General features: G+C 56.1%; 1 protein-coding gene across 2 annotated transcripts in view; it reads left to right on the top strand.

Annotated features, from left to right (window-relative positions):
* The window catches only part of EIPR1 (EARP complex and GARP complex interacting protein 1), an 88,461-nt gene extending 73,395 nt beyond the window's left edge, over positions 1–15,066 (top strand). For both annotated transcript variants that reach the window (XM_082671779.1, XM_082671778.1), the window contains 4 exons: positions 8,380–8,516; positions 10,915–11,082; positions 12,285–12,437; positions 14,544–15,066. In XM_082671779.1, coding sequence (XP_082527905.1) covers positions 8,380–8,516; positions 10,915–11,082; positions 12,285–12,437; positions 14,544–14,718 — 633 coding nt within the window. In that variant the 3' untranslated portion in view covers positions 14,719–15,066. The remainder of the gene's footprint in view (positions 1–8,379; positions 8,517–10,914; positions 11,083–12,284; positions 12,438–14,543) is intronic.
* The last annotated feature ends 257 nt before the right edge of the window (positions 15,067–15,323 follow it).

Below are 15,323 nucleotides of genomic sequence, written 5' to 3'. Positions count from 1 at the left end.
GATATTGAGCTGCATGAGCTGTTTGTATATTTTGGAGATTAATCCCTTGTCAATTGCTTCATCTGCAAATATTTTCTACCATTCTGAGGGTTGTCTTTTTGTCTCGTTTATGGTTTTCTTTGCTGTGCAAAAGCTCTTAAGTTTCATTAGGTCCCGTTTGTTTATTTTTGTTTTTATTTTCATTATTCTAGGAGATGGGTCAAAAAAGATCTTGCTGTGATTTATGTCATAGAGTGTTCTTCCTATGTTTTTCTCTAGGAGTTTTATAATGTCTGGCCTTACATTTAGGTCTTTAATCCATTTTGAGTTTACTTTTGTGTATGGTGTTAGGGAGTATTCTAATTTCATTCTTTTACATGTAGCTGTCCAGTTTTCCCAGCACCACTTATTGAAGAGACTGTCTTTTCTTCATTGTATATTCTTGCCTCCTTTGTCATAGATTAGGTGACCATAGGTGCGTGGGTTTATCTCTGGGTTTTCTATCCTGTATCATTGATCTATATTTCTGTTTTTGTGCCAGTACCATACTGTCTTGATTACTGTAGCTTTGTAGTATAGTCTGAAGTCAGGGAGCCTGATTCCTCCAGCTCCATGTTTCTTTCTCAAGATTGCTTTGGCTCTTTGGGGTCTTTTGTGTTTCCATACAAATTTGGTATATAGTAGCATGTATTTGTCAGTCCCAATCTCCCAATTTATCCCTCCCTGCCTTATCCCCTGGTAATCATAAGTTTGTTTTCTACATCCGTGACTCTACTTCTGTTTTGTAAATAAGTTCATTTGTACCCCTTTTTGTTTTAGATTCCACATATAAGTGATATCATATGATATTTGTCTTTCTGTGTCTGACTTAACTTCTCAGTATAACAATCTCTAGGTCCATCCATGTTGCTGCAAATGGCATTATTTTGTTCTTTTGTATGGCTGAGTAATATTCCATTGTGTATGTATATATACCACAACTTCTCTGTTCATGGACAGAAAACTGGTTTTCTTGTGAGACTCGTAAAAAGGTATTCCAAAATATTTTGAGCGGTGTCTGCATTGTTACCATAATAATACCTTTAGAGCCACAGCTCTCAGACAGCAGTCCTTTGAATTTATGTTTTAGGGTATTTGTTTAAAAAAAAGAAGCCATGAACTCTAAGAAAACATGGATTTAGTAACATATTTTAATATCATAGCTTAATAGCTGCATATGCCTTTTGGTTTTGTAAATATTGGAGACAATGAGTAGTTTTTAATCTTCCAGGTGGATCTTGGAAAAAATCATTAGATGCAGAATGGGCTGAACGGAGGTATTTAGCTAGGAAGTGCTTCCTGAGCTTGCAAAAGACTTCTTTCTATAAGAAAGAGTAAATGTACATTTAGAAACTAAGAGTGGGTGAGAAAAAGCAGCTGCTGAGCTGGGAGGGCTGACGTGCTTGTCACTGACATTGGGGTTGAATGCCTGCCGTGGCCACACAGCCTGGGGTGTGACAAATACGGAGATATTGTCTCTGCTTTTTTGTAGTTTGCCACCAGTTACAGGGGCTGTAGTGTGCAGATAAGCCTTTAATTCAAATGTTCAGGTTTTCCTGGAATAGGCTGGAGCAGGCGTGGGCCAGTGGCTAAGGGGACGTGGGGGACTGGGGACACGTGGACATAGGAGAAACACCGACAGTTGTGTCAAGTCCCACTCACAGCGTGACCTTGGGCGAGTTGCTTGGCCGTCCAAGCCCCAGCGTCCACATCTGTGGAGTAGGGCAGTTTAACAGTAACATTATGTGAGGACAACATCCCCCATGGTGCCTGGTGCGCTGCGAGCGGTCTATATAGGCCTGATGGAGGGATGCACGCACACGTGGACGGATCGAGCAGCTAGAATATGAGGTCTCCACAAGTGGATTACAACTGAGCGTCGGGTTACCCAGTAGGATCCTAGTGCAGAGGCAAGAGGTACAGGGCGGAGAAATCGAGGTGCCGAAAAGCAGTCTGTGTTTACTTGGTAATTAGATTACTTGCCCCGAAGTCAGCAAGTGCTAATCACAGTTCAGACAGGAAGCGGCAGTGAGCTCTGCTTGGTACGGAGCTCCTGGTGCTCTGAGCTTCATTGTTCCTCCCTCTTCTTCCCTCTCCAAAGAATGACCTACAGGGAGGTCTGTCTCTCCAGCACATCACTAGTGTATCACTGGTGTGACAGAAATACTTGTTACATTCTCGTCCATCTTGGCCAAAAACTTTAAATCTGCCCTCACAACCTTTCCCGTTTTGAGTCTGGAGCCGAGGTCAAGCCCACATTTGTGGGTGTCGGACGCATGTTTTTCTCCACAAGGAGAGGTTGGGTTTTGGTGCAGCAAAGGGGAAAAGCCCTTTTAGTTCTGTTCTTCTTACAAATAAAGTCTTGTTGGAAATGAACTAAAAATAAATTGCAAATGACCTCAAGTTCCTCACCCGTGCTGGCACCTGCTGCCTTGTGTGCGTTTTCTACACACAGGAGGACTCTGCTTTCCCGGAGGCTGCCCTCAAAACCTTCCCGTGTCAGCTCTGTGGAGCGGGAACGCCGCTTCTGGGCTGGCAGAGTCCTTGACTGGGTGTGGGAGCCGCCAGCTCTGTTGGGTGTGGGTCCAGTGTGGGCCAGGTGCAGGGGAGGGGGCCCGCCTTCCCTGACCCTGGCAGCAGGGGCGGGGGCGGCAGCACCCTTTCTTCCACGTCCTGAGGGTAGCGATGGGCCTGGGGGAGTCCTGTGGAGCCCCATTCCCACCACGACCCTGGACCCACCCTGTGCGCCAGAAGGGGCACCCCGCCCCTTCTGCCCTGTCCCTGAAGGTGGGGCACAGCTCCAGGCAGTGTCTGGGCTTTTTAGGAATGTCATCTCATGGAATCCTTAGAGCCTTGGGGGGCAGATTCTTTAATATCCCCGTCTTACAAGTGAGACACAGGAGAGAAAGCCAGGCCTCAGAGGGACAAAGTAACTCGTCAGGTTACTCACTAGGCAGCAGAGCGGGGACCCAGCTCAGGGGTCCTGCTCGAAGCTCGGGCTGCCGTTCCCACAGCTGGAGGCATCCCCGATGGCGTTGTCTCAGAGGGATCACAGGTGTGTCGGTTAGAATGCATTTGGCTGCAGGACATAAGAAGTGACTTAGATAAAGAGGAGGTTTAACCATCTGCTGTAACAAGAAACATGGAAACAAAGCCCCTCTGGGGTTGGTTAATTCAGTGTCTCAACAGCAGAGGACCCAGATACTCTGCATGTTTCTGCTCTGCCGTGTCCACGTGTCACTGCTCTCCCCCGTCATGACCGCAAGGTGACTGCAGCGGTTCCAGGCATCACATCCAGATTCCCACCACATCCACAAGGAGAAAGCAGATTTCCTTCCCACGTCTCCCTCAGTTTGAAAGGAAAGCCTTTCCTGGAAGTCCATCTGTCCCCTTTTCAGGCACGACCATGTGTCCAGGCCTAAACCCGTCTTTGGCAAGGGGAGCAAGCCCGTCAGCCCTGGCTCAGGGCCGTCTCAGTCCCCGGGGGTGCTGTGGGGTCTGACGGGAAGAGGGGCTCCGGTGGTGGTGGCGTCTGCTGTGTGACAAGCTGCTGTCTCCCGGCAGCTTGGGCCGGGGCATGCGGTGGACTTGCCTGCGTGGACACTTTATGTCTCTTACGCTCGAAAGCTGCAGCCCTGCTGTGGCTTCGCCGAGGCTCTCCTTCCAGGGGGTGCGGTGGCGCTCTCTGTCCCCTCTGGTCCTGCATCACCCTCAGTGCTGATGAGCACGTGCTCGGTCCCGCGTCCTCTAGGCCTGCCCCCTCCCCAGGTCTGGTCCCCTGTTGGCTCCGTGGGGCTTGTTGGCGGGGGTGCAGCTTTGGTCTTTGGAAACTCATGCCTCCCTTGAGCCGCTCCTGAAGGCTCCAGTCACAGCATTTTGTTCATAGAAGGTGCCTCTCTTGCTCTTGTCCTGCACTAGTTACTCCTTCAGAGAGGATTTGGGGAGCCTTTAATCATTCCTTCTGGACTGGGAAGCACTGAATATTTCTCTTTAATGCTGGGAAGCAGAGTACTGTGTGCATCGCACCCTCTGGAGTTCTTGCTGAGTTCTGTCTCTGTCTCACCAGGAAAGCAGAAAAAGTGATTGATTAACCTTACGACTTGCACCATGCTGGCTGCCCTGAGTAGCACCTTAAAAATTGATGGTGAGATCTCTTCCAGGTTTTCATTAAAATCTACCTTGCAGACGTCTCAGCACCTGTGGGCATGGCGTTCTGTTGCCCTGGTGTTTCCTGCACTAGACTGTGCAGTGGAGCTGGAACTGGAGCTGGTCCTGTTCTGCACTGCGGCTGTGACACCTACCCTCTTTGTGAAGTAGGGGGCTGGGCAGGGGCCGCCTCTCAGCTACTGAGTTCGCTCGGAGTCTCCCCTGCCTCAGGTTAACACCTTATCAGTTATCTGTGCTTCCTAACAAATGACCACCCAGTTAGTGCTTCCCGCTGCCCACCATGGCCATCACGTGGTTTCTGCGGGGACAGTCAAGAGCCCGCAACCTCAAGTCTCTCGTGAGGCCGCAGGCCAGGTGTCAGTGGGGCTGGCATCTCATCCGAGGGCTCTACCGGGAGGACCTGCTCCCGAGCTCACGGACGCGTTTGTGGCAGGATGCGGTTGGACCCAGGGCCTGGGTTTCTCGCGGGCTGTTCCTCAGTGTGGGTTTTGGAAGCAGACAGTGCGTGTTAAGTTTTGGTGATTTAACTTCTGCTTGAGCCCGGATGGAGTCAGAGTAGAGCAAGTACAGAGAGCTTTGCTGGCAGTGTCGTTTGTTAGGATCCGACCTGAGTGCTTCGCGCACTGTTACGGATCTTCCCCGCTTGGCACGCTTCATGGTGCTTCCCACAGCAGCCTGTTCAAGAATTCACTCGCTGAGTTTACCGTGCCTGTCTTCTGATGATAGGACCTTGTGTTCATGCTTCTGAAGAGTTTGATAATGAATCCACGTGTTTGATAGAAAATTAATTAGAACACTGAATGTTGATTAGTTAGAAAATATACTGAACCTTTTTTTATTTAAGTATAGCTGGTTTACAATGTAGTGATTCACGATTTTTAAAGGTTATACTCCATCTATAGTTATTATAAAATATTGGCTACATCCCCTGTGTTGTACACTACATCCTTGTAGCTTAATTTTATACATAATAGTCTGTACCCCTTAATCCCCTCCCCCTGCATCGTCGCTCCCCTTCCCTCTCCCCACTGGGAACCCCTAGTTTGTTCTCTATACCCGTGAGTCTACTTCTTTTTTGTTATAGTCCCTAGTTTGCTGTATTATTTAGATTCCACATATAAGTGATGTCATGCAGTATTTGTCTTTCTCTGTCTGCATGATACCCCCCCGAGTCCATCCATGTTGCTGCAAAAGGCAGAATTTCACTCTTTTATGGCTGAGTTGTATACTCAACCGTTTTATGTACCTGATTGTTGATCTTACTTAACTAGTCTTCAGAAAACTGAAATGGCGCCTGTACATGTTTCTTTTGGCTAGTTTTTTTCCCCTAAAGGAGAGGCCATAAAACTGTTTCTTGGTTGGTGCTGTCAATGTGGATGTTAAACGTCCAGCACAGCTGGAAAAGCCGAAGCCCAGTGTGGAAAAGCTCACCCTGTGTGTCTGATGCTCGTGTTTTAGGCCCATTTCAGGGTATGGGGCTCTGTGCCGCTGTCCCTCTTCGGGAGGCTGTGCCTGTCACTGCTGCGGGCAGGGCCGAGATGCCCTCTGCCCACACCAGCTCACTGGCCGTCCCTTGTGGCTGAGAGTCCAGGTCCTGCGTTGTGAGGCTCCTGCCACCGTCCCTTTCTCCTCCGTGGCTTTGCGGTGGCCGCACCGTGTGGTCCCCTCTGCGTCCTGCCTGGGGGCCGGGCCTCCTCCCTGTGACCTGTCCACGCTCTGTGCCCCCCACGTGCCCCTGAAGGCGATGGCACCCCTGATCCTGGGCTGACTTGCCTCTGCTGCTCAGATGACGAGAGAAGGAGAAGCCGTGGCCCGTGATGCAGGGGAAAAGGGGCGGGACCACTGCCCATCATCAGAGGAGCAGACCCTCCGCTGCCCCCAGCCCCTTGGCCCTTGCTGACCCCTCCCGGCGGGCTCCCCACCCGGCTGAGCCAGTCGACATCCTCCAGGAGATTGGGGGTGAGACTGAGGGTCAGTGGGGTTCCCCGTGGGGCCCTCTTGTGGGGTGTCTGGCGCGGGCGCTCCATGGGTGGCCGTGAGGGTGCTGGCCTGGAGGGGAGGCACTGGGAAGGCCCTGGGTTTGGGTCCCCGACGTGGCCCTCTCTGCCAAGCTAGCTCAGGCCCGGTTCTGCCCAGGTGGCCTGAGCCGCGGCCTGTGCAGCAGGTGTTGCCAGGTCCCGTGGGAGCACCCAGGCCCTGCTGGCCGGCGGCCCCCTTTCTGTCCCTCAGCCGCTCTGTCCTTCCTGACGTCTCGCCCGGCCTCTGGCTCTTCTCGCCCCGCGGCGCTGTCCTCGGCCAGGCTCAGTTCTGCGCCCGCCATCGGGCATGCTCCACGGGCGGAGCGCTGCTGGGTGCGGCTCTGCGTGGCCACTGGGAGCTTCCTGGGGGTGTGTCCCCCTTCGAGGCCCCGCTTCCCCCGCTGAGCTGTCGGCTTGGCCGCTCTCCCTGCGCCTTCTCCCCACTCCAGGCACCCCGGGGCCTGTCTCGGGTGATGGCTGCTCCCTGGAGGCTCCCTGGCAGCTTGAATGTGAGCCCTGGGAGTGCCCAGAGCGCGGGCACTTCCTCCTTGAGGTGCGGGTGGGCACCCCTGTTTCATTCCGTCGCCGCCGTGCCTGGTTGGGTCCCCCCGACACTAACACAACACACATGTCTCGCCCAGACCAGACTAACCCTTTAACTTTTGTGGAGAGGAGATTAATAAGTGGTGCTCGGTCTGTAATGGCAGAACAGGTATTTTAACTGGGGTCTTATAGAACAAGAACCCCCGCTTTTCCAGGGGGCGGGCTCTCTCCTCCGCTGCCTCGTTGGGCTGTGGGCAGGGGGTGGGGCGGGGGAGGGCAGGGCTGGGGCCCAGGAGCTGGGCAGGCACCTGGGACGACACAGGAGCCGCCTGCGCGTCTCCTTAGAGATGTGACATGTCCCTCCCGTCCCTCCCCCCGTGCTCACGGGCACAGACACCCGTCCTCCTTCCTCCCGTCAGCTCTAGCCCTTCAGTCCCCGGGAGGGGGGCGTGTGCGCCCGCGAGGACTTCAGAGGCCCATCATCCACGTGATTTGCTGAATCAGTGAGACAGGGAAATGGGTTTTTGGGAGAAGGATTTTTCTGGGGCAGGTTGAGACACGAAACTGTCCAGAACCGAGAGAGGCGAGCTGCCGCTGCCGGCTGGTCAGCGTGTCCTGGCTGGGCGACCTCTGCTGCAGTGGGTGCTAGAGTAAGTGGGGCTCTCACTCGGAAGTCGTTTTTAAAGACGTGCCCGCTGTCAGGCTTCTTAACTGGGCCAGGCTCTCTGGAGCGGAAACTGGCTGTTTTCCCCAGGTTTCTGCTCCATCCCCTCGCACTGACCGCCCACTCCGTGCGCCCACCCCGGCCGGGGCCAAGTCTGGAGCCCGATGACACCCTCGGGCCTCTGTCCAGTGCTGCCGTGGCCGTGCCCGGGTCCCTCTCAGAGGGTCCGCAGGGCGAGGCTAGTGTTCAGGGTAAAGTGAAGTGAATCACGGAGGGTCGAGTAACCTGAGGACCACAGACAAGCCTGGAGCCCTCCTGCCTCCAGACGCCACCGCGTGATAGGCCTTTGTGCATAAGATCGTAGACGGCAAGCGGGAGGGCCGGTGGGGCAGCGGGGTCGGGGGCGGAGGGGGCCCTTCTCCCAGGCTTGCACCAGGGCCCGGCCTCGACTGCGCTGGTGGTCTCGAGGGTCTCCACTGTCCGTTACCTGCTGGGGTTTAGTTAACCCCCGAGTAACGGACGCCGAGATCCTCGCAGCAGGGAGGGGAGGGCACACGTCTGAGCACACGTCTGGGTGGGTCGCAGCCTTTTGTCCTCCTCCACCTGGGGTTGGCCGTGCGGACCGGCGGGCCTTGTCCTTGGTTTTGGAGGAAGCCAGACGGAGCTGGTGTGTGTTGTCTTCAGATTTGAGCGGATTCTCCCTAATCCCACACTGGCAAGTCCTGTCTGATAGAGGCTCTATTAACGTGCCTTCTATTTTTTGCTGTGTTCAGTTTTATATTTTTTTTTTCCAAATAAGGTTCAAACATTCTTGCCTTCTAAGGGGAGGAAACAAAGACAGAGCTTCCTAATTATTTTCAGTAATTATCTTCAACGATAGCCCATACAAGATATCCTCTTAAATGCTCTGAATAGAGTTCAAATTACTTGTCTTTTCTTCTTCCTTTGAAAACATCACCCAATTTGCAGCTGGCCAGTTCGGCGTCCCTGGAAGGGAAGGGACAGCTGAAGTTCACCACGGGGCGGTGGAGCCCGCATCACAACTGCACCCAGGTGGCCACGGCGAACGACACGGCTGTCCGAGGGTGGGACACGCGGACCATGAGGTCAGTGACGGTCCCTCCCCTCCCTGCCCCCCGCGCCCATCCACCAGGGCTCGTGTGCTGAGGCCATGTGGCTTGTCTGTGTTGGCCTCGGGCTTGTGGGAAGTCGTACGCCTCGTCCTCTTTCTCCGCCCCATCTTGAGTGCACCCGCGCCATGGGTCCTGTTCCTGTGGGCGCCCTTCGGCGGCAGCGGCGGTCTCCGGTGGAGATCAAGGTCAGGCTTTTGTAGCAGCTCAGGCCTGAGGTGGTGACCGCAGACTCTCGGTCTCCATGGTCGGCGACCACAAGGTGAGGGCTGCCGTCCCCTGGTTAAGCATGGAGCTCGACCATCTCAGCACCTTCAAGATGCACACCCATGGGGCGGTCGTAGTTTGTCATTTAAGTCATTACACACACAGCTAGTGCTTCTAATGGGACATGGGAGAGCTGCTTTTCTGTGCCAGGTGTGGCGTTGACAGCAAAGGAGTGGTGGTGTGCACACTGTTGTCATGGCAACAGGGCCCTGCAGTCTTTTTTAAGATACAGTTTATCCCCTCAGCACACCGTAATTTATCACTAAGCCACAAAGATGGATGTCGTGAAATAGCTCGTGTTGCCTTTGAGGGTGGGGACCCAGCTTTAAATCTAGGTCCACGGCCCCTCTGAAAGCGCAGGGGGTAATCAATATTCGACCTGTGTGTGTATGTGTGTGTGTGTGTGTGTCTGTGTCTGTGCGGGGGCGGGGCGGGGGGGGTTGTTGGGTTTCCTATCAGAAGCTGAAAGCTGTGCGCTTGGATGTGGGAACTGGAATCCATTCCTCCAGGGCCTGTGGCTATCTTTTTCCGTTTTCATTGTTCTTTGAAGGATGTGTAGATTTCGGTATCTAGATGAGAACCTTGAAGACTGACATTACAGACCCCAAAGCCAGGGGGCAGGAGGGGCCCTGGGAGGCAGCGCCCTGCTGCCCCCTTGCCTGCCGTCCCTGGGGGGGGATGGGCAGCAGGCGACCTGGGGGCCCTTCTCCTTGGCGTTGTGTCTCTTCTGCAAACAGCCTGGGTGTTGGTGCTTTCAGTGCTGCTTCTGGAATGTATTGTGCTTTTGTATTCAGATCGCTGCCCCCAGAGCCCCAGGAAAGCCTGAGTCGATACTCTCTGCCTGTGTGACTCCCTCCAGCTCCCTAGGACCTCGCCGGGCTTAATTTTATTCATTTCCCTGTTTCACTCGGAAGATCTTAAGGTTCGGGTATCTTATTTTAGGAAAAAATATTAGGCTGTTGGGAAGGTTCAGGATGTAAAAACCGGTTCAAGATTTAAAAGTGGTTTGGGGCCAGAAAACCCAACATGGGAGAAAAGATGAAAAGGACTGAGGTCATCTGGCGTGAGATGGGACTGTGGAGACCTTGGTTTCGGGCAAGGGAGCTGGTTACGGGAGCAGTCCCAGTGGGAGCCGTGCAGAGCACGAGGTCCAGTGTTTGCAGGAGAGGTGAAGTCACAGCCGAGGGAGGAAGTGGAGCGGGCAGAGTGGACGGGGTGTCTCGCGGGGCCGGCTCTGGGACTGGCGGGGGCCCCTGTCCATCCTGCTGGGACACAAGCTCTTCGTCTGAAGCCACTGTCCTGCCTCAGGTGACCTGCACCTCTGGTTTGCGTTTGTGATATCAGAGGGGGTCGCTGTAGGAGATGGAATATTCTGATTCCACACCCTGCAAGGAGCAGCCTGGAGGTGGATGGCGGGGCTTCAGTTAGGTCTGTGTGTGCATGTGTGCCTGCACCTCTGTGCACACTGGTGCACCCACATGTGGGTGTGTACACGTGCATGCGTGGGCATAGGTACCCATGCGTGTGCATGTGTGTACGGCTGGTGTGTGCATGCTTGTGCATTGTGTACACACGTGCAAGCATGCACACGTATGGGCACACGTGAGCTCTGAACAGCGGTGGGGCCGATTCGGCCCCATGCCCGCCCTCGCCCAGTGTCGGCACTGGGTTGTGTGCGAGGATGAGGCCCAGCCGTGACGAGCACTGTTTCCTTCGGTGTTTCTACAGCTTTCCCAACCTTTCCTTCCTTTCTCTGTCTCCATCTCCCGACACCAACAGCGCTGTATTCCGCTTCCCAGCCCCTCCCTTTTCCTTCTGTCTCACTGCGTCCTTCCAGACGTTGGTCAGCCTTTCTGTCCGGAGTCTGTCTCTGCTTCTCCGTGGCAGTCTCATCCCTCCGGATCGCTCTCATCCTCAAGATTCCAGGTCACACCTTTGAGCGCCGCCAACCAGCCACCCTTCTGCAGGGTCGCAGGCGTGGCCTGTGCACAGGAGCGCCCCGCCTGGATCCTGCGCTGGACGGCGTCCGGGAGAAGGTGCAGGGTGCAGTCACTGGCTTCCCTCGTCCCACCTCTTACCTGTGCCCATCCCCTCCGCCCCTGCACAGCCAAATCTACTGCATTGAGAGTGCACACGGTCAGCTGGTGCGGGACCTGGACTTCAACCCCAACAAGCAGTACTACCTGGCCAGCTGCGGGGATGACTGCAGGGTGAAGTTCTGGGACACCCGCAACGTCACCGAGCCCGTCAAGACGCTGGAGGAGCACTCCCACTGGTGCGTTCCTCGCGGCCGCTTGGGGGAGGGGCTTAGGCAATTTATTTTGCTAATTACTTCACCGTTTGGAAAGGCACAAACCAGCTTAGTTTGTGCTGCTGTGAATCATTCAATCAACCCCGTTTTATTTTTCCTAAAGGAACGCTAATTCCAACTCTGAATGTTTGTGATTCGTAAACATAGGAAAAGGAGGAAAACACTAGATTCTGTTTTCTCTTGAAATAGTGCCGGTTCAAATAGGCAAAAATGAGCATGCACAGATGTCCACGTGGCACTGTGCACAGCGCAGGGAGGCCGGGAGCTGCCCAGGGCCTGGCAGCAGGGGATTGGTCAAGTCCGTCCAGTGGCGTCACTGCAGCGGGGATGGCGCCACTCTCAGAGGGAGTGCGGGATGGCCGTGTGCAGGGACATGCAGAGTGCCCAAGACGGGCCGTTCTCCCTGAGATGCTGTTTTTACGTATATGCCATGTGCTGGCTACTTTTTGCTAAGTGAAAGAGATCGAGTCATAGAAAATCGTGCATAGTATGAGGCAGTTTTTATTCAAATAAGGCATGTTGTGTGTACATGCTTGTGTGTGCTTGTATGTATGTGTGTGTGCTTACGTGTTTGTCTCCATGCATGTGCTTGTGCATGTGTGCATGTTCGTGTGTACTGGTGTGTGTATGTATGCTTCTTTGTGCATGCGTATGGGTGTGTATGCTTGTGTGTGTGTGCACTTGTGTGCATGTGCATATCTGTGTGTGTGTGTATTTACCACCTGAATGCTGGAGTATGGTTTGGACAGGTTCAGTGAGTGGCCGTAATTCCTGCGGTCTGGGGAGGCGCTCCGTCCCCTGGCCCCGAGCAGCAGTCCGGCTCTCCGCTGTCCCCTGGGTCCACCGGCGGGCGGCCCAGCTCACAAGCTCTTGGGCCTAGTGACCCGGCCAGAGAGCAGCCCTTGGGAGGCTGCCCTGGGGTGCGACCTATGTCACAGGTTCTCTCTAGTCCGTATTTTGCTTCTTGGGCAGCCTTTGCCTTTAGAATTCTGGAAAGCCTGTGTGGCTCCTGAGCAGTAAACCTCCCCCCTGGGATCCGTGCTGCCATTTGGTCTCCGTTAGTCAGGATTCAGAAGGTTTCAGAGCCGTGCCGCGCGCCTGCCCCTGCTGGGAGCCACCCACTGATAGACGAGCGGGTGGGACCCGGCCTCCCTGTCCTCCCACAGGGTGTGGGGCGTCCGATACAACCACTCGCACGACCAGCTCGTCCTCACGGGCAGCAGTGACAGCAGGGTCATCCTTTCCAACATGGTGTCCATCTCCTCCGAGCCCTTCGGCCACCTGGTGGATGACGACGACCTGAGCGAGCAAGAGGAGAGGTGAGCGCGCTCCGGTGGGGCGGCTCTCGGTGCATGGGCGTGGCTGTGGGCGTGGCTCGGTCCCTGCGGCTGGTGTCGGGCGTGTCCACCCGCAGGCGCAGGCTGCGGGCCATGGAGTCATGGAGTCGGGTAGGGCAGCCGAGCCGCGCCGTCTGCTGTGGCCTCTGAAACGCGTGTCTGTCCACGTTCTTACTGAGCGTCACACGTAAGGTTGTGAGGACCGTGGCCTGTCTGCAGCCCTGGGGAGTGAGAAGCGACCTCCGCCGGCCCTCGTAACACCCTGTGGGAGAGGCAGTGGCGGGCGTCCCTCCTGGCCGTGCCGTCCTGGATCGGGTCGTGGACTGGCCACCCTCGCTGGCAGGTGTCAAGGCGAGGACCTCGGGCCCAGACCTGGCCCGGCCCCCCCGCACTGCTTCCCCCGAGACGCTGGGCGCCGTGCGGGAAACCTCGCTGACTGTTCCCACGGCTTCACCATGTTGGCTGAGTATTTTCCAAACTCTTTCCAATCCTAATTGCTCTGCTTGGAGGCTCTCTCTTCACAATGGGGTCGCACCCCAAGACTTGTGGGGTCCTGGGGTTCGGGGCTCACACAGGGTGGCCTGGTCCAGGGCAGCGGTGGCGGGGTGAGCCCGTGTCCTTTGTCAGCAACGTGGGTGTAAAGGAGACACGTCTTGTTCCTGGAGTAGATGCACCTTCGTGTGCGGCGGCTGCTTCCTGTTGTGATTCAGATCGTGGAGTTGAGTCTCCCGCCTCCAGGGGAGGAGGTTCTGGAATAAAACCCTGTCGAGCTGAGTGGTCTGAGCCGTAAAATACGAGAGGGGTTTGTCGTTCTGTTTGGAGACTCTTCACACTTCTGCTGTCTGATTTCTTCCTCTGCCCACCTGAGATGAGCCTAAAATTCCTGTGTGAGAAGCTGGCTGGTGGCAGTCTACCGATTGTCTCTCGAGAGAGAAACACAATCATTTTTCTGTTCAAACTGAGTATTTAGATGCAGTTGCAGCGGCTTCAGTCCGGCAACCTACCACGTGCAGGGCTTGGATGTTTCCTACTGTCCTCTCTTCTCACGGCCAAGCAGGCGTCCGAGCCCTGTCTGTACCGGGAACAGAGCTGGTGGCCCCTTCGTTGGCCCCGTGTGTTAATCCAGGGGTCCTGCCTGCACGTGGGCAGCTTCAGAGAAGCGCACTAGGAAGGAAGGCGCGTGTGGCTGGCAGGCGTGCCGGGCAACGGCACTGGTGCGAGGTGCCTCCATGGTTTCCCGCAGGCCTGCTCCTGGGGTTGGTCCCCATGTCTCAGTGAGTTCAGGAGAATGGGAGTCCCCTGAGGACTTGTATGCGGTGTCTGTACCCGGGCATTTGCTGGCCACCGCAGGTTGGCTTCCTGGGAGGGTCGGGCCGTGGGATGCCTGAGGGTCCGAGCCGGGGGGCACATGGAGCGGGCTGTCTCCTGGGGAAAGTCCCAGATTGCTGAGAGCTCCTTGGGTAGAAAGAGCCACGAAATGGGGAGAAAAATGCTGAGGAGGCCCTGCTGGGTGGAGAAGCAGCCCGGCACGTGGCAGGCCTGTGACCTCGGAGGCCCAGGCGGGCGGCCCAGCTCCGCATGCTCCCACACAGGGCTGCGCACGTGAGCACCGCCCGGGCAGGCGTCCCAGGGAAGGGGCTAGCGACTCTCATGTGAACGGGGTGCCGGGAGGTGTCACAGCCCAGGCCAGGGCCTGCCGGCCCCTCACCCTCGTCCTGAGCAGGGCTCCCCATGCCCACCCCAGGGGCCTGTGCCGGCCGGTCCCCAGGTCCCTCTGGCAGACGTCACAGGAGTTTTGGCTGTTGTCCACTTAGCCCCATGAACGTTCCCCAGCCCCCGTTCCCTGAGCCCGAGCACGTCCTGCTGCAGAGCCGCGGAGGGAGGTGTTAGGCGGTAGGGGGCCCCCCACGAGCCGCGAGGGCCCACGGCTGGGGACGGGATGGCTCTGGGCTCCCGCAGGGGCACCCCCGTTGGCCCCCTCGGCTCCTGGGGACTGCCCGATTGCGCAGGTGAGAAGACCAGGCCTGCTGCCACCGCTGGGCAGGGCGCCCGCCTCACTCACGCACGCGTGTCTCTGGTGCCTTATAGGAGCCAGGAGCCTCCCCAGGACAGCGTCATTGCCACCTATGAGGAGCACGAGGACAGCGTGTACGCCGTGGACTGGTCCTCAGCCGACCCCTGGCTCTTTGCCTCCCTGAGCTATGACGGGAGGCTGGTCATCAACAGGGTGCCCCGGGCGCTGAAGTACCACATACTGCTCTGACCTGCCAGGCCGTCCTTGGGCAGCTTCCCAGCCGCAGGCAGCCGTGTGGCGGGTGTTGGCTTTCCAGGCGGAGCCCCGTCTGGGAGAGCCAGCATCACTCTGCTCTGATGCGAGCACCTGTGAATAGTGACGGAGCATCTGCCAGCCGACCACTGGCACCTGAAGCCTCCACTTGATGGAAGCGGAAACACCGTCCCCAGACCGAGCTGGGGCTCCGCGGGCTGGCCTCTGCCTGGTCACTGCCTACTTCCTCTTCTTGCTTTTAAGGCTGTCGGGAGTCTCACTGTAATTTGCTTCCATAATGTTGACTCATCTTTCTCTCAAGATTAAAAATGAAATAAAAGGAGCAGGGCCATGCTGCATGGGCTCCAGCTCTTTCTTTAGGAGCTCTGCCTCCGGTATGGCCCCATCACCCGGTCTCTGTTAATTTTCTCCGTGCTGGCCCAGAAAAAAAGGCAGATGGGCCTCCCGTGCTTCGTCCTGGGCTTGACCTGCCCATGCTCGGGCCTGGTCTGGGGGAGCCCTGACGCTGTCAGTGACCAGGGGTCTCCTGCCGGCCTTGGGCCCCGTCCCCGGGCATGGTGCCCCACTGGGTCCTGTTCCTT

The sequence above is a fragment of the Grampus griseus genome, assembly GCF_964374135.1.
Source record: "Grampus griseus genome assembly, chromosome: 15".
Classification (NCBI taxonomy): Eukaryota; Metazoa; Chordata; class Mammalia; order Artiodactyla; family Delphinidae; genus Grampus; species Grampus griseus.
The sequence above is the reverse complement of the archived record's forward strand: the minus strand, read 5'-3'. Positions and strand labels throughout refer to the sequence as shown.